Below are 18,567 nucleotides of genomic sequence, written 5' to 3'. Positions count from 1 at the left end.
TTCAATGAACTCCAATGTGGTTATGTATGGTTGCAATTTAAATCGCAATTTTAAGAGAATTTTACATTCAATAAACCATTAATTTTGCATCGTGAAAAAAAAATCGGTATATCTTATACGATTTTTATTAAGCCAAGATTTATTAAATTATACTTATATATATATATATATACTATATTATACTTTAATATTTACAATATTAATTTAGAAAATTTTAATTGCTAATGAGAAGTCCACCATATCAGTAATTATAAATCATTTAGGTATTTAACAATTTAATTACCTCGTGATCGATTGTGTCACTTAATTATACAAAAAACCGTATAATATTTATAATAGCAAGATTAGCGTAAAAATGGAACGCATATTTTAGGGTGAACATTTTAAAAAATTATGCCGCATTGCGTACAGTTTATATTCCGCATAATTAAGAATGAAACAATTAAACATAGCAATAAAATTTCCATATTTTCTATGCAAATCAGTTTGATTAAAATGCTTTCTTCGAAAGATCGCCATCAGGCGAGTCGACCCGCGTGGTCCTTCGTAAAATCGATTTGCCACACGATTCCTGAGAACACGGGCTGGGTCTTCCTGCGGATTTGGCATTACGTAAGAGACAAGAACGCTCAATACGAATGCTGTCGCCTGTTGTGCCTAATGTGCAGTGTATTCCGTGAATAAACGAAACCATCTTACGTCATTTGGGTTTTTCACCAATGAAATTACGTAAAAATTACTACCTATTCAGGTCATTTCGGTAAGGTCATCTCGTAAGCAAACTTCCAGGATTTTATTGAAGGAAACTGTGGCATTAGTGGTATTAGTGTCGCAACTGCCTACCGTAAAGACATTTTACGTCTTGTAAATTGTAAATTATTATCGTATTATTTCATAAATTCCCGGTTGTTAGCCCAAATTCCTCTTCATAGCAACCAAGTCGTAGCGCACTATCTGACCCATTAAAAATACTTACTGCCTGCGTCCAAAGAATTTTCTTCTAATCCTTCCGCCTCGTCACTCTCTGAAATAAAATTAAAACATCACAGATAGACATACCGAAGGGACGCATCAGGCTGGATACTTTCTTTTTATTTCAAAGTGCATCGACCTTGATTTCGTGTTTGGATCATCGCGTTCTATATAGAATAATAATTTTCCCCCTCAATCGGCCGTGTTAGAAAGTGAAGAGGCGTATTTCGAGGCACCGACGCCTTCTTTTCATTGAGGGAAACGGTTGTAATATTATCTCCATCAATCGGAACGCGATTGCGTTATATGTATAAGAAAAAGAGTCTGTTGAGAATCCCCTCAACGCATCGTAGAGCCGAATTATCCATGCCTAGCGGATCGTTCGACTCTCAGGATCCGGGAGAAAGTGCTCGCGCGTATATTCCAGGGGTCGATTGCGTCAGTGAACTTTTCCGCTTTTCAGGTCTCGCGGGAGTTTTTCGTCCAATCGAATCTCGTAGTTTTCCACCGTGAGGGAGGCGATTTCGCAGTTTGAGAAGAATTGCGTGGGAATTTTTTCAGTTTTCGTTTTCCATTTCGGGTCCCAGGGGGAAATTACTCGGAGGAGGGACAGGGAACCCTTTAAGAACTCTTCTCTTTCTTGTCACGTATCGGTGATCGGAGCGGTGTTTCTGCTGTCGATTTCCTTTCACGCGCCACGCGCAGTTTGTCATTGCGTAACAGGGATTTTCCGCGGTCTCGTAACATTGGGAATTTTGTGCCGCGGATCACGCCGCATTAAGCGGCGCGTGAATTGTCTTGACCTAATTTAGATTTCCTTATGCGTTTTTTTTTCTTCTGCGCCTGTAACAAATGACGCGAACAATAAAAACACGTAATAATAGCACGGTTTGAGCGCGTGTTAAGTGTCTTCACAAATATGTGAAATGTCACTTATGACAGAAATACTTGTATAGAAAAATTTCTCAGTATATATTGTTTTTAAAAGAGCGAACTAGCTGAGAGAAATTTTTTAGCAAAGAATCTGTAAACGACCACTCTGGCATTTTTCGTGGCATTTTTCACCTATCGATTTCTATTCAGCGCTGCTATCTGCATCCATTTTACAATAGGAATTGTATCGTGGAATATCACAGAAAAACTTTTCTTGTTCTGAACCTGCGAAACTTTTTCAAATTAACTCTGCACAAGTATGTTATACAATTATTTTCATTGCACAATCAATTATTGAATTTTAATAATAAAAGTTACGAATAGCGATAATAAAAATAATTGTTTACATTTAATATTCATAATATATCTCATTAAGAATTTAATTTGTTACTTATATCGCCCATTAAAATTAACGATTAAACTTCCTGAAAAAGTGTAACCAAAAGAAACTTATTTTTTATTTAAAAACTATACACACACATATATAATGCACTTGTGCATAATTCACTTGAAAAAAGAAAGAGAAATTTCTCTATGATATTTTATGGTACAAACGGAAAGAAGCATCTCAGGAAAAATTTTTAGGATTTTTTTTATCGCTCTCAAGCCTCTTAAATTATCTCTCTGTATTTATAATTAGTAATTCATTCTTTGACATAAAAAACGATAAAAAAGATTTATTGTAGCTGTGTAATTTATTCAAGAAGTTGAAGAAGATGGGGAGAGGACGAGAATAAAGGAGGGTTGAAATAATAAACAGCGACTTTTACTAAGTTCTTATTGTTTTTTTTTTTTGCGTGGATGAGATTACACGATAGACGATGATTATCGATGAGGAGACAAGCTGCGAGCTGCTATACAAACTTTCACACGCCTTCACTGAGGTCGACGGCTACCGGTCTGATGATCTTTGTAGTCAGTAGGTAATATGGTACCCATGTTGCTCGATCGAGTAACTCGACGGGATCTCCGCGATCGGCACGGAATAAGCGTACGGTGATAACTAATAATGATAAAAAACATAAAGAATTTTATTTCGATTTCTTGGAGACGCAATTTTATTATAGCGCGCGATTTTAAAATATAAAAAAAAGATCAATTTTAAATACAAAATATGTCAAATTTAAGATATAGTAGGTAGATATATGTATAATAGTGCTATGTGAATCAAAGCACGGGTGTTGAGATGCAAAAAATTTTTATTACAAATCAACACAGAATAATAATACAGATTTAGAAACATTTTAGCCCAATTTTTAGGCTCTCCTGATCGAATTGTAACCGATAATAGTGATCACGTGTAAACATAGCCGCATATTGTTTACATGTGATTATTATTACCGATTACAATCCGGCCAGACTGAGGAGAGCCCAAAAAATGGGGCTGAAACGTTTCTTATCATTATTCTGTACTGATTTGTAATAAAAAGTTTTTTGTGATAAATCTGCGCTTTGATTTTTGCAGTATTTTTTTCTGTTAAATGTATAACTTGAAATGTAGATTTACGAATGTTTGAGTTTCAAATTAAAGCTATCCGTAATTCACTCTATAAAATATTCTCTAATCCGCTGCTTTATCCGTCCACATGAATCAAATTTCAAACATTTAACGGAACACGATGTTGGGAAAATTTGCATTTCAACTTTCGGTACTTACTTGCGGCAGAACGGGCGCGTATGCGAGGCGTGAAAGCGGTGCGAACACCGGGGTGCCGACCGGTGCGACGAGGGGGGCGAGCTTGGTGGTTGATGCCGGAGTCTTGAGATCGGTGACGAGGGCGAGCGATTTCGGGATTGCCACCGGGACCGACGTGGGTGCGGACCACGCCAGACCGGCGAGAACCAGACTGAGGAGGATCTGCAAGTAATCGTCGCGCGTCTGCCGTGAAAAAGCTTACTTTTATTTAAATTGGAAAACTTGGTCGCGCACGGCACGTCGGCGAATATAAGTAACCGTTGAACCGCGCGAAGCAAATGAGTCTACGTGACGCAAATACCGGGAAAACACTTGCCGCGCCTAACGGCGTTGAGCGCGATGCACTTCCGGACAATGGATTCGAATAATCGAAACATGCGCGAGGAACGCCGCGTGTACATGCAAGCGTGAAAATTATATTCGCGTCAGCTCCGTCGCGGTTTAATTAAATTTTGGAAAGATTTATCGCGGATTGCACTTCACGGGCAAACGTTGGTTTTACTTACGAATCGCAGCATGACGACTTGGAGCGAGGATTCTACGCGTATGCACTCGGGAATGATGTACTCTGTGGTAGTGCGCGCACCAGCTTGGTCTCCTCGTACTTATAGAGGTCTCGGGAGATGCTGTAAAAAGTAGACTCGTCCGGTACTACAAAAGTTCCTAACTGCTGTACCGCCGCATTCCTCCCTCGGTCTCAGGGACGGACAAGGTTGCGGTTGCAGCGCGCGATATGCATCCCGGAGCCGGGATGTGCACCGACCGTTTGCATTATATCCACTCCTAGATTAACTATAATTTATGATACACAGGCAGAGAAACAGGATTGCTTTAATGAGAGCTGGAATTAATTAATGCTGCTGCAACTGAGTCTAATCCATAAGAGAATTCTTTCATCAAATATTGATAAATCGCGAAATTATCGCTGCAAAATAATGGATGATAGGGGGCGAATCTCGTTGCGATTATTTTCTGGAACAAGGAATATTCATTAGCGCGTGAGCTTTAGCGGCGTGGAAACAATATCGGCGCCATTGTCATTTCGCTGGCATCGCATTCCGTTAAATATAGAGCGTGTAAAAACGTGCAGGGCGATGCAGTGCATCGATAAGAAAAATGCTTCGTCCCATGAAACGTTTCTTCCATTACTCCCCATTTCTACTTCTTTCTATTTCAAGAAACAATCCCGGCGCAAAAGCCCTTCGACTTCGCATTTTTCAATTATCGATCCACGTCTCTCGGTCGCGGCACGTACGTTCTACACTGTAATTCTCTCGCCGGGTATTTTCTCCGCCGCGTGTACGTGTCCGCGCGTACATGCACGCGCCCGGCGCTCGCGGTGTAGGACGTGATTTAAGAAAGGGAGACGCGAGAAGGTTCTCTCGTTGGACTACGCGACTCTACGGATACCTCACCACACGCACGATCGGAGGCTCGCCGTACGGCGCTCCGTCGACCCGGGGATACCGAGGTCATTAGCAATACCCCGCGGTTCGTTCACCCGAGACCTTGAGGATGCGAGCGCGATCGCTCCTCCGAGGCGGTCGCGCATCCGACAATTGGTATCGCGGATATTTATAGCGTCGAAGCGTGACAAATGCGCTGGCAGAATTGTTTTGCGCAGATCCTAATTGTGCAAGCGACTCCAGGTGCGAGAGAGAGAGAGAGAGAGATAATAAAAACTATAATAATTCTAAAGAATCGTGGATGAAAGAGTGAGTTGGGTACGACAGGGAGTAATCTTTGTAGGTATTCTACTTATTCAAGTGTCAAGTGTACGGCTCAGACGTAAAAATGCATGAAGATTTATTAAGAAATTTACATTGAGTATAGCCAATGTCTTTCGACAAATATTCGCAAACGTGGTCGGCCCGGCCTCTTTCCCAGGCCAAAGACTGCCGGTTTCGACACACTCGTCGCGTCACGACGTGCTTCATCGTGCGAGCATTCCCGAACTTAGGATTAGTCCTCGGAGTGATCTATGAGGGCGACGTCGACCGTGAGGATGATCGGGAACGACGGTGACGGTTTCGGATGAGCAATTTTTCGAATGCCAAAGACCGATGATGATGGATGATCCTTTAACTTTAGAGAGCATACAATGAAGATCGATAATTCACATTTACGAAATTTACGAATGCCTGCTTTTTACCAAAAAAAAAAGAAGAAGATCGATTCTTCAATTTTGAATAAGATATTCTCAAATAAGTTTTTAATATTTCTGTACGAAAGAAATGTTTTAGATTTTGTCGAGTTGTAAAAAAATTCAGACACGCTCTTTAAAGTCACACGAGTCTTAAGGTCTTCGTTGGGCCGGCGAGATGTTGAATGCTATGTCCGTAACTGGACACGGTTTTTTCGGCGACCAGCTGATGAGGATACGCCGAGTAGTAGATGGGCGCGTAGTGATGAGGATACGCTAATCCGCGAGCGGCGAGCGTGGGTATCGCAACGTGCGACTGAATAGGTGGTTTCGCCACCCCGATCAGCGGCTGGGCATTGTGGATCACTTGATGCCCGTGGGCCTCGATCGTCCTCTCGGCGACCAGGGCGGCCTTCGTCAACGGCTGCGCGATCTCGACGACCGGATGCTGCACCAGCGCTACGTCCGCGTGCTTGAGGAACGCGGGCTGCGCCACGGCAGCCACCAAGGGCGCCGACGCGTGCACCACGCTGTTACCGTGAGCCTCGATGACCTTTTCGGAGACGAGCCTGCCGACGGCGGGAGCAAGAATAGTTCCACATTGCACGGAGACGATGCTCGCCAGCACGGAAACAACCACCTGCGAAAAGAACGATTGCCGCGGATATGAAACTTTCGAGTGTTTTCGGAGAAGAATGGAACGCCGCCGGGGTTAATACTTTCTGACAGTTTCCCGATTTCTCAGCGGATCGAATAGCGGGACGTTCTGTTGTCAAAGTGTGCTTAGAATAACGTTTGCCAGCTTGATAATTGATAGAACTTAATTCTCCAATTAAGAAACGTATATATTTTTCAAGCGCTATACAATTTATATGAACTTGAGAGAACTTCCGTTTTGATTGCGAATGATGAATATTTAAAGAACAATGCGAGGAAAAACACGGGTCTTACCAACTTAAGCATGACGATGGGCTTTCGTTACTTTATGATCAGAACCTGGGACCGATCTGCACACACGTGAGTCTACGCGTGCTTATATAGGAGAGTACTTCCGTTATCTTCGGGAGACCTTCAAGGTCCGTGCAATAAGAGCTCAACGCTCTGCCGGTCTATAGTTTCACGGATGTCGGGGAATATTCAATGCACCGAAGGCATCCACGTTCTTGTCTGAAAATATGTACGTGTGTAAAATATCCTGCGAACGTATTTCTTATTTGCATAAAATATGAAGGATTCTCGAGAGTCGAGATATGTGAATTCCGAAAATTATGTCTTAGAAATGTTTTCTACTTCAGTATTATTCTTCTGAAAATAAGAATATCAAATAGAAACCTACAAATCTCAAGAGCATTGCAAATAAACATTGGAGATTATGTAATAATATAATTTAAGGCAAGGACAAGTAGAAGTAACTTTGAATATGCGGTGGAAATTGGAATTGTGAAACAAACTGGCGGTGTATTACGAAAATCGTGGCGGATGAAGGATGTTACGGATTACGTTCTTGCTCGTTGGTCTTGAAAACGTTAAGCTTTTTGTCATCGCCATGAGTTTGTGGGGTATACTTGACGGTCGAACAAAGGGGCTACCTCTCGCGATCTCGAGACTTTACTTTTACTCTTCACCTCCTGGTAACAATAAGCACTTACGCCACAGAAGCAAGAGTGGTGCTCCCCGAAGAGGACGCACAAAAAGCGCTCGCGCGTGAAATTACGGTCGAAAACGCGCTTAATCTTAACGATCTCATTTATTCATTTTTGTAGGTGTATGAAATTAAAGAAGGCGAATCCGACAAAAGGCCGTGTCGCAACGAAAAAGAGAATAATATTACATTCTGGATGGAATTAAAAATTAGTTGAGTGGCTAGCTTCCTCGCTTTCATCAAAGATATTAACGATTAATTTTATTAAGACGAAAATGAGGCTCGTAATGTTTACATTTTTTTTTTTTTATAATTTAAATATTTATCTCTCCTTGTAATTAAGATCGCATATATCTAATGTTCGCAAAGATTTAAGCTGTTTCATATAAAATTACATAGCTATTTTCTAACGTAAAACATGCAGTTGACACATTCGATACTTTACGTATCTAGCAACGTATATGTACAGATGCATCTACACTTTTCTTCGCGAGGTGCGAGATATTGAATAATTCGCCAGACACTTCTCTCTCTCTCTCTCTCTCTCTCTCTTTCTTTCTTTCGTGCGCAGGGACTTTCGTAAAGCTCCCGTAAAGAATTTAGCGAGTTAGGTTCGTGAAAAGTGCATGGGCGGGTTTGTATGTTTCCTGTAAATATATTCAATACGTGACCCGACGACGCGCGGCGAAGTTTCGCTCGCGAGTGTGTCGAGAAGGGGGCAGGGGGCGAAAGGGGAGGAGGCTAAAGCTGAAACTCAAACAACCGTTGATCGCCAAGTCGGTAAACACTTTTCATCGAGTCGTTCCAAATCCTATTTTGAGAAAAGCCTCACGTAAACGGATATAGGTAGGTGGACGTACTACGCGGGCGTGGCGCGCGCGGGTTGTGTATCCAAATAAAAAAGTATAAGAACGAGATCGTCCCGTGATCACGGCGCTCCGTGTTTGCCGATCGCTCGTGCGAGGAAAAAGTTCGAATTCTTCGGGAGCGGGCGAGCGCGAGCGAACGAGCGAGCGTGGAAAAATCTGCGATCCTCGGTAAGCCCCGAGTGATGCGCGATGCGGAGGAATTAATCCCTCGCGATTAGACATCGACGGGGTGAAAATCCAACGAAGTAATCATTAGAATTTGCGATATAATCGCTTCCTCTCTCCTTTTTTCGCGATAACATATATTTCTCAGCGAGTATCCTAAAGTTTTTTTTTTTGATAAAGCGCAGCGCAAAGGAAGACTTGAAAATTTTAATATCCGAAAATAGAAATAAATTCTCGCAAGGTCGTAAGTTTTACGAAACGAGGGATTAATGAGGAAGAAATGAACGCAGGGCACGTTTAAGTAAAGGCAGAAAATGATAATTTTATTGATCAATCGTAGCGATCGGTCGTTCGACCATACGCGAGCTGGCTGGTACAGGTTTAATCAAGGTCTTCGGTGGATTTGCTGTCTGATCGTTGGATGGTTTCGGAGTCTGTCGACTGACCGGTCGTTGCGATAAACCATCGTCGTCACGCATCCGGCTGGTCGACGAGGTCACCGGGTTCGTCGTCGGCACGTCGGTCGTCGCGAGAGACGGGTGGCTAGAGAGGGTCCCCCTTAGTGAAGAGCGACGACTGGAGCGTGGGCGGCATAGGCGAACGGTGCATGAGCGACGACGGGATGGGCGGCGACGACTGGCGCGGCTTTGACGACCGGCGCGGCGTAGGCAACTGGCGCGGTGTAGGCGACCGGGGCAACCAGCGGGCTCTTCAAGGACACTTTGTAGGTATTGGCGTAGCTGGTGGCGAGCGGGACGGAGTGGGCAACCGCTACCGCGGGTGCCGCGACGACCGGCGCGTGAAGAGCGGGCGCCGCCAGGTAGCCGGGTGCGGCGGTGGCGCAGGCCAGCAGGGCGAAGAGTGCGACGAGCTTGAACATGGTGGCGGGTGAAGAAATGCGCTTCGTACTTCGGCGGAGTGCTGAAGAGCGAATGATGCCTGGATGCGGCGTTTAGGACCCCTTATATTCGCCGGGACTGACCTCTCCCACCTCTCTCGACGGCCGGCACCAGGCACCCGGCGGTTCCTTATTCCTCGCGTCTCGCATCGTTCCGATGTTCGTTTTTTGTTGTGCGCTTGCTTGCTAAAGGAGCACTGCCAAGGACTGCCGACCCTTCACCGCCTCTGCCGATCGCGTGTGTGGTTCGAAATATCGCCGGTGCCCTCGCGCGCGCGCGCGCGGACGCAGCCTCGGCGGAGGCTCGGTTGTCGATCATCGTTTTATTTCGCCGAGAAGGACGCGATTATGTTCGAAAGGGCGGCCGTGATCATCGACGACCTTATCTCCGGGCGCTCTTTGTGCGAGCGCAGGTATCATACAAACGTAAACGGAGGTTCAATGACATAGCCTCAGCTATCGATCATCAAACTCTCGATGGTGGCTACAAGTGGCGCGTCAGGCACGAACGCGTATAATTATTAAACGATTTATTATGTGTACCTGCTAGCTTTCGGGTTGGTCGACGGGCCGAAAATACGAGCTCGAAACGCCTCGGGCGACAGCGATAGTCGGAGCGGACTGCCACTTCCCTGATTGATTCTGTTGATACCGAGATATGACATTGATAATTGCTTAATTGCTGATGCACGTTAAGAAGCTTACAAGCAATTTCGTTATTGAATTGTGCTTTGTCGTTACGTTAATTTATTATATCTAGTGTCTAAAATGCACCTCGTTAACAATATTTGAGCAATTAAAGTACGTGCGGGCCGTTAAAGCGGCGGAGTTTCAATTAAAATGGTTAACCCGTTAGCGCAAAGGACGCTCTCTCAGGTTGTTTGCCCTGACTTTGGTCGTTTAGAAGGCAACGCTCCTCTTCCTCTTTGTACTTTACCCCATTTTATGCATTGCAACGATTTACGAGCTGGGTCGCCTTGCTCGCGGGCTTTTCTCGGCGGTTTTATTCTACGAAATACCCGTACGTTGTTTTAATAAACGTATATGCACAACAACTCCCCTTTTTTTTTTTTAAAGCACTCGAAACTAGAGAAGTTTTTAAAAGCTCCCATGTGATCTGCGATTAATTAAGAACAATTCATAAGTAATTAGATTTTTCTCTCAAGCAGTTAATCTTAAATATAGTAAATAATTTAAAAGAAATTATTTTTTCTCACAAATAATTTATGTTTGTATTTATTAAAAAAATAATAACTTTGCTTTTTTCTTTTCTGAAGACTTTTCTTAATTTTATAAAATTTTCTTAAATTTTTCGTCTCCTTTATTTCTATATTAACAATATTTTTTGATAAATGATCGAGTTAATGATTGAATAATGCATATCGAGCGCCTGTCACGCCTACTTATATTACGTTCAAAGTCGAGACAGAACGGGTGGCGCAGACCGGAATGAAGAGGGGAGAGGCATTGTGACACGAGTCGCGAAAGTAGATGCTCGACTTACACAATTTTGCACGACGCGCTCCGCATACGACAACATGTAATATAAGCAAAGCATGTGTGTTGTGTTCTTTCTTTTCTTGGTCCCGTGCGTTACGCAGATTGTCACCGTTCTTGCGCAATCACGCATTGACAATGGCAATGCGTGACAACTCGGCACTCGACTCGAAAATCGCAGCGATTCTCCCATGCAGCCGTGACAGCCGGCTAGATGTATGTAACATCGGGATTATCGACCGCATCTCTACGCAACGGCGTGTGTGCGTCGCATAAAATATTCTTGCGTCTTTACGCAAGATGCATCCGCGTCTCTCTCTCTCTCTTTCTCTCCTGATCAGCGCCAGTCGGCTGAATTGCAGTGATAGGTCGCAATGATATATTAAAATTTCACGATCGTGTCCCGTAATATGTTTAATCGGAATGTATAATGCACGAGTTTATAGATTTATACGTATATTTAATTTATTATTAAACTGATGAATTTATAATTCTGGCACCACAAATTCGTTTCCACGTTCAAACGCTGCGGAATTATTTACATACGATAGACCACTGTTGCAGTCATTAAATTTATACGGTAAATTATTTTCCCAGGGGTGAGGAGTGTTGGTGCACATCCAGCCGCAATTTTCAGTCGAACGAGAAGCAACGATTAATAATCGCAAATTACACGACACGATCACCCGATCTATCGATCACCGGCGCGGCCGGCGCGGCGTGCGTCTCCCCGCTCCTTCTTATCTGCCCGAAGCGATCCAAATCTCCCGATCGGCGAAATTCGGCAATTCCGGAAGACCTTGGCCCGCGTAAGCGCCCGGGTCGCAGCCGCTTCTGTATCACGCGGTAGAACGATAGGGAACCAGTTCTCTCGATGCGTAAGAGGGGTTTCGGTCCTATAAAAATGTGCTGCGAAACGGTCTTCGGTATCCAGTCGAGTAGCACTCGTAAGCCAACCCGTACGAATCTTGCTCGTCAGCGACTTCTCACGCACATCATCATGTTCAAGCTCGCCGCTCTTCTCGCCCTCGTCGCCTGCGCCGTCGCTGCGCCCGCACCAGGCCTGTTGGCGTCCGCGCCCGTCGCTTACTCGGCGCATCCAGCATCCCTTGTGCACGCAGCCCCGGTCGCGACCTACGCCGCACACGCCGCACCGATCGCAGCCCCGATCGCCTACGCCGCGCACGCCGCCCCGATCGCCTACGCCGCGCACGCCGCCCCGATCGCCTACGCCGCGCACACCGCGCACGTCGCCTACGCCGCACCTGCTGTCAGTTACATCCACTGAAATGGCATATCTTTCTGGGACGAGGCTGAACGGTTTTCCAGCTATGGGCTCGGATCGACATTGTCTGTGATGTCGTCTGGCCGTTAGAGGGAAATTATAATATTTTTATAACACACAGAGATATTAATAAATTAATACTTCACAATCATACAAATCGTCGTATCTCCATTTATTGCTTGCTGTCTGCGTTACACCAATCCGCCGATTCGCAACAGCGGACGTTGACGCGTTCGAAATGAGATATACGTATTTCGTCGAGTAAAAAGTATAATCCGCTTATAGTACTTAGGTCTCAAAAGGAATTTTAATGCCAGCCTACGTTAAAACGCTTGAATTACGGGCGAAGCCAAATGTGCTCGTACATAAGTCAGAAGGCCTGCCCCGGCCGCTTTACGTAATTTCATTTTTATTTTAATGTTGTAATTTCGGTAGGCCGCTGTTCAACTGCGGTGCTAAAAGATTTTCGGAATATTTTTAGAATATTGTGTAAAGCGACGGATGGATATTTATTTTTAAATATACTTATTATCAGTTGCGTAACTGCAATGAATAAGAATGGTACTTGCGTTCTGTCCTTTTGAAAATAATTTTAAATAAAGCAGATATTACCGAAAAGTGTTTCATTCATTGCACACAATTAGTATTCAGATGGAAACACTTGGCGGCGATATTTTTTTATTCGCATAAAGTTGCTGCAAAAAAGTGAGCGTGCAAATATTTTTAGCTTGTTACAACTTTTTAGCTTTAACTGCGTAACAACGCTACATATTTAATGAGGACGAATTCAGAAATTTGTATAATTTATTGCCAACAAAAAAGTTGCTGGCGTAGATCACGCGACGCGAGGTCAACTCGCAATGAATCTACGATACGCCGTAGAAAGTTACCGCGACCTTCCCTGGCGAATCGCATAACTCTTCTATACGCAACAACGCTCATCGTAGGGACGTCGCTCAAAGTCACTTATTTCTCGATCCCGAAATAAACCCTGGGCCACGGATTGTTATTGCGCAATCACCGCGCGCTCTTATTACAAACTGTATACAGGCTCCGGGCGACGCGGTAATTGACAGTACGTCTACATTACGCTCACGCAATAGGATTGATACGGCTATGTGATATTGCGTTTATATTCACTTTACAGCGGGGAGGTATGTGAGGCATTAATTACAATGCATCGGGGCCGTGCGATTCTAATCGGGAAATTGCTTGATATTACAATGGAAGCTACATGCGATGCTTCGGTCTAAACTGGCATTAATATTTTAAAACGCGTTGGCAAACCAAAATCGAAAATGATACATCATTTACACTTTATTATTTATTAATGTGCGGAAAGATTCTTCTCTTTGCAATCTTGCGGATATAGAAACGACCGAAAAAGTATATTCTGATTAAATTTTTAAAATCCCTTTTCAAGCATTTTCTTCTCATATTTGTTATTTACGAAGATAATATTTGGTCCTATACACTTTTAACCAGTTTAATTAAAATCTATTAATATTGCGACAAGTAAATCCCGCGACTTCCGGCAGAGTTTATTACCACCGAGTCTGGAAAATGGAGCGCGGCCGCGATCGCGTATACGTTCGCTTTTCCACGGCCGCTATGAGGAAATTCATTTTCGTTTTCCGGAGCGTTTCGCTCCGAGGACAACGCTGTACATACGCACGCACGCACATTTCTCGATCTTTCTCGCCGATCCGCGAAAACGTGCCGTCTGGGCGGAGTCCGTGAGGCGACGACCCTGCTCCAATAAATCTAGAGCACGATCGCGTGCAACGATAAGTGAGAAAGTAAATAAATGAATGACCGACTGTCCGCGGTTGGGACCCTTGACGTCGTAATATTTCACATATTTCGCCACTATACTCAGTGCTCGCCTCGGCGAGCATGACGAAGAATAAACGAGAAGCGTAAGCGGCGCACGACGGTTAATATACAGTTGGTCCCACAATCACTGGATGTGTACCTTTTGCCATAAACTCTGCGGTCAAATTAAAGTCCTTTTTTTTTTGTCGACAAAAACAGCGAACTATCAATAAATACGAAATAATTAGCGCGCAAAAATAAAGGGCTTTTACATAAATAATAACAAGTTTCGGGGGAAGTAATAAACAACAAAATTGTGTTTTCCAATTAATTTCGGATTGAAAATAAACAGGATTTGAAATTGAGATTTAGCTTACATTGGCATATAATTAATTAGAAAGAAAAACATATTTTGCAAATCGGCCAAAAGACTGAAAAAACATTCGATGGTTCTTGGACGACCTGTATTCGCCCGGGACACCGTCGCGCAAATTAAATTCGTGTGAAACGAGAACGCATAATTCGTCGAGTATCTCCTTTATCGATCTACCCTGGACAGAGATGTTGACTTTAAAGGAGTCGAATTGCTTCGCAAACAGCTTGCAAGCGCGTACCTTGTCATGTACATCAGTTTAATCGGCCGGTCTTGCGTTTATTAAAGCGGAAAATCTTATCTTTGACATATCGGAGCTGATAATATCCTTTGCGTCTAAATAAATCGAGGTAAATTAAATGTTATCTCAATCGAGCATCCCATTAAAGCTTACAATCAATCGTCGATTTCAAGCTCTAACAATAAAAGCCGAGCTCCGAAGCCTTGTTAAATTGTTATCCGCTAATCTATATCTGTCACGTAATTGTCAATTTCTAAGGTTAATTGGAATTCCGAATTATTCAAGAACATTATAGCTGTCCGTCAAAGTAATTGGGTATATTATTGCCGCTTATCAAAACGTGGGATTAAATGTGGAAAGGCCTTAATATGGTGAATGCGTGTTATATAAAGCGCGTATTATTATTATTATTATATAAAATCGTGAAATTAAAATTACATCGCGGTAAAAGGACCAAAACAACCAATCATCGATCGGGATAAACAAAGTTCGCAATTGCCTCGCCTTAGCCTTGATCTACTCTTAAGTCTCGCTTCTTCTGTGCATACGGTGCTCTACACCTCCTTCTCACCTTGCGCAACCTCTTACGCTCCGCTGGATGGACGGATGGTCTAAGACCGAATGTATAAAAGTCTCTAACAATCGCGTCTCCGGTCAGACGAGACGGACCTCTGCGGGGCGTAAGAGCGCGATTTGGATTCGATAGCGATCGACGATAGCGAAACCGCGGTATAAGTCGCGTAACAAGCGCGAGAATAAAAATTCAACGATATGATTAAATAATAAGGCGAAAATAACATTGAAAATAACATTGGAAGCATAATGATCCAAAGTTAATTAGCCGGGCGATATAAACGTCTGAAACATGTTATAAAGATGTCCTTGTTTTTTTGGAACATTTTTGTAATCATGTTTAACCAGATGCTCGATTAAGATAACATTCCATTTACCTTTTCAGCCAGCTGAAAGCTGGTATTTCTCTGGACTTTATTTCTAGACATTTTTGCGGCGTCTTTCGGTCTCATAATAATCTAAAGTGTCGCAGAAACGCATTGTAAGAAGGGAAAAGACGGTGTATAAAAGTTGAAAACGTGTATTATAAACATGTACATAGCCGATGACAAAGTTTGTGGCAGTATGGGCGAGCAGTAACGCCGGCCGTTACAGTCGAACTCGTCGAAGAGCAGAGTTACTCCCAAATATTTTGGTTATCTTTAATCAATAGTATCCGCCGCCGTGGCCGTAGCCGAGTCCATAACCGAGTCCGTATCCATGGCCGAGTCCGTATCCATGGCCGAGACCATATCCATGGCCGAGACCATATCCATGGCTGAGTCCGTATCCGAGATTGTTGTGCAAGTAGGTGACGGATGGCGGCACAGTGTATCCGTAGTGGCCGTAGCTCACCGCTGGCGCGGCATAACTTGGAGCGTAAGCCACTTTTGTGATAGCAGGTGCGGTATACGCGACTTTGGTAATGGCAGGTGCAACGACTTTGGTGACAGCCGGAGCAACGGCGACCTAAAAATTATTTCGGTCATTACTTCGTCTTACTTAGACATCTTAATTAATTATCTTCTTACGACGTATCACCCTCGTTAAAATTTATTTCAAAATTATTCCATTATTTCATTTTCGGTCTGAGACTTCTTCTGCTACGTCGTGAAATGGTCGTTCGCGCAAGGGCTGATACGTGTTACTTTTATCGTATCACTTTTATACTATATAACTGGAATTTTCGGTCTCTCACAATGAGCCACTGTCGAAGCGACGCTGATAATCCTTTCCTCGTGTCGTAACGTCCGGCTACACGTCCAACGTTTGAGCGCTTACCTTGTACGTATTGGCGTAACTGGTTGCAACTGGAGCGTGTGCGTATGCGACCGCAGGTGCGATCGCCGCTACTCCATGACCCAAACCGTAACCGCCGTAGCCGTAACCACTGCCATAGCCACCATAGCCACCATAGACTCCTCCGTATCCGGAGTAAAGGCCGGCGGACGCGTAGGCGACGGTGGCGAGAAGAACGATCTGCGGTAAAGTGTACGCGCGTGAAGAATGTCCCTTCATTCCTTTTACGACGAAGTAATCACAATGGAATTCGGGGCGAAATACGACTCTGCGCGTTGTGCAATACGAAAAACATTTGCGGAATCGTGATCAATATCCATAAGAAGGTCTCCTTTTTTTTTTCACTCCATGTGCGTGAGCACGCATTTGTTGATAAAATGATTTAATGACATTTTTCTCTCTCAGGTTTTGCAAATAATAATAAATGAGAAAATATAAAGCTCATTAAGGCAAAGCTTGCCTCCGAGAATAACAATGTAAAAATAAAAGCTAAGATTTATAAGCTAAGATTTATTTATAAAGATAAGTTTTTTATGTTGTAATATAAACGGAAAAATATGTTATAAAATTATGTCATAAGTTACAAAACACAAAAATAGATGCTATAAAAATATTGAAGGTAAATATAAAAATATTGTATGTGAGTGTAAAACCGATCGCGTATACGCGCAGAAAACGTTTTCCCGCGAATTCCTGTGTGACGAAATATTCTCTCAATAGAAATTCCTATACGAGATTGTCCTAAATGATGAGGCAAAGTTTATGAGCGAACGGTTCACATCGTCACGTATAGCCTTCGGCTTTATTTACGCATATCCAGGATGATTTCAACCACGTATCTATTCATATGATATGAATGAAACGAGCGTATTCAAGTGCGATAAAATCGCGCCCGCGGCGGCATGTAAAGTTCACAGCAAATGTTACCGCGGATCATCCGAGAAATTTCTCACGATACCGCGAGTTGACTCTCCCTGCAGCCGGAGAAATAAATCTAATCTCTCTCTCTCTCTCTCTCTCTCTCTCTCTCTCTTTCTCTTTCTCTCTCTGTCGCCGGATAAGAGTGAAATTATAAGAGTACCAAGTATCATTTTCTGAAGTAAACATTTTCAAATCTAGCAGTATATACATAATTCCCGTGCGCTCTCGCCTTTTACTTCTCTTTTCTCTGGACAAACGAACGAAGAATAAAATACGAAAAGATTTATGAAAGAACGCGCGAAAAGTCTCCGAGATGTCTTCTTGCCACTCTTCGCGTCACTTGGGCGAGATCGCGTCGATACACTCTATCCCGAGAAAAGTTCCGCCAAGCTCTTTTTTCGCCCCGAGTACCACGAGTACTTTACTCACCAGCTTGAACATGTTGCTGCGGATGTTTGCGATGTCGGTACTGTGGACTGACTACATCTCACGTACCCCGCTAGGTCACTTATATAGTCCCGGCGGATTGTTTTTACCCGCGCTCGCGTGCTAGAATCCAAGGGGGAGAGTTGCGGAAAAAAAAAGACTTTTGTTTTCCCTACCAATGGGCAAGGCGATTTCGTAGGTGAGGTGTACGTCGATGGAAGGGGTGCAGCACACCGGTGCTCGTTACGCGCTCACCTAGATCCTAGATCCTTTGCGGTGCCGCCGGATGATTCGTCGCGCGGTCTCCGCGCGCGGTTCGCGCGAAGGACGAAGCCATTATCGGATCGGGGAGAAAAAGAGGTATCGGTCGTTCGATTCCCATCGTGAGAAAAAGCGCATTCGTGCCCACCTTGAGCGTACACGCGCGAATAAGCGCGAGCCGAGGAGAAAAAGGAGAGAGAAGAAGGGAGGGAGGGAGAGGGAGAGAGAGAGAGAGAGAGAGATTCTCTCTGGTGTTCTCCTTCGTCTCTTTCCATCGGCCGGCTTCTTTCAATCGCTTTCTGTAATTATTCGCGCGTCTATGATCTTGTCTGTGCTCCGCGAAGCGTGAGCAGGGCAGCACGGGGACCTCGACCGGTCGAATGTGGCACGCGGAGGTGCGACACCGAGGAGAATTCATACTTCTTTCGCGCTATCATTAATTTCTCTCATTATCATTTTTATTATTCATATTGGTTTTTCGCTGCAAGCCGATATCTGATAAAAATATTATTTATTTCATAATATTATTAGAAATTTATGTTACCTCTCGTGCGTCTCTGATACATTTTTTAAGTGTTG

At 43.7% G+C, this 18,567-nt stretch overlaps 4 protein-coding genes across 5 annotated transcripts; all 4 read right to left on the bottom strand.

Annotated features, from left to right (window-relative positions):
• Positions 1-2,669: 2,669 nt before the first annotated feature.
• LOC105669796 (uncharacterized) lies at positions 2,670-4,267 on the bottom strand. 2 transcript variants are annotated; one of them, XM_012362926.2, is made up of 3 exons: positions 4,108-4,267; positions 3,563-3,763; positions 2,670-2,908 (listed from the first exon to the last, which is right to left on the bottom strand). In XM_012362926.2, the coding sequence occupies exons 1-3, from the start codon at positions 4,117-4,119 to the stop codon at positions 2,822-2,824; spliced, it is 300 nt and encodes a 99-aa protein (XP_012218349.1). In that variant the 5' UTR covers positions 4,120-4,267; the 3' UTR covers positions 2,670-2,821. The 2 variants fall into 2 exon arrangements, with proteins under 2 accessions (XP_012218349.1, XP_067207360.1); XM_067351259.1 differs by having other exon boundaries at positions 3,563-3,784; positions 4,108-4,204.
• Positions 4,268-5,390: 1,123 nt separating this feature from the next.
• On the bottom strand, positions 5,391-6,807 carry LOC105669714 (uncharacterized). The gene is made up of 2 exons (XM_067351257.1): positions 6,696-6,807; positions 5,391-6,384 (listed from the first exon to the last, which is right to left on the bottom strand). Exons 1-2 carry the CDS (start codon positions 6,705-6,707, stop codon positions 5,887-5,889), a joined length of 510 nt encoding a protein of 169 aa, XP_067207358.1. The 5' UTR covers positions 6,708-6,807; the 3' UTR covers positions 5,391-5,886.
• A 1,915-nt stretch (positions 6,808-8,722) lies between these two features.
• On the bottom strand, positions 8,723-9,366 carry LOC105669795 (cuticle protein 12.5-like). Its single transcript, XM_012362925.2, has one exon. It carries the CDS (start codon positions 9,298-9,300, stop codon positions 8,980-8,982), a length of 321 nt encoding a protein of 106 aa, XP_012218348.1. The 5' UTR covers positions 9,301-9,366; the 3' UTR covers positions 8,723-8,979.
• Positions 9,367-15,606: 6,240 nt separating this feature from the next.
• On the bottom strand, positions 15,607-17,831 carry LOC105669793 (cuticle protein 64). The gene is made up of 3 exons (XM_012362923.2): positions 17,731-17,831; positions 16,363-16,560; positions 15,607-16,050 (listed from the first exon to the last, which is right to left on the bottom strand). The coding sequence occupies exons 1-3, from the start codon at positions 17,740-17,742 to the stop codon at positions 15,748-15,750; spliced, it is 513 nt and encodes a 170-aa protein (XP_012218346.1). The 5' UTR covers positions 17,743-17,831; the 3' UTR covers positions 15,607-15,747.
• Positions 17,832-18,567: the final 736 nt, after the last annotated feature.

Source organism: Linepithema humile, chromosome 3 (assembly GCF_040581485.1).
Source record: "Linepithema humile isolate Giens D197 chromosome 3, Lhum_UNIL_v1.0, whole genome shotgun sequence".
NCBI lineage: Eukaryota > Metazoa > Arthropoda > Insecta > Hymenoptera > Formicidae > Linepithema > Linepithema humile.
The sequence above is the reverse complement of the archived record's forward strand: the minus strand, read 5'-3'. Positions and strand labels throughout refer to the sequence as shown.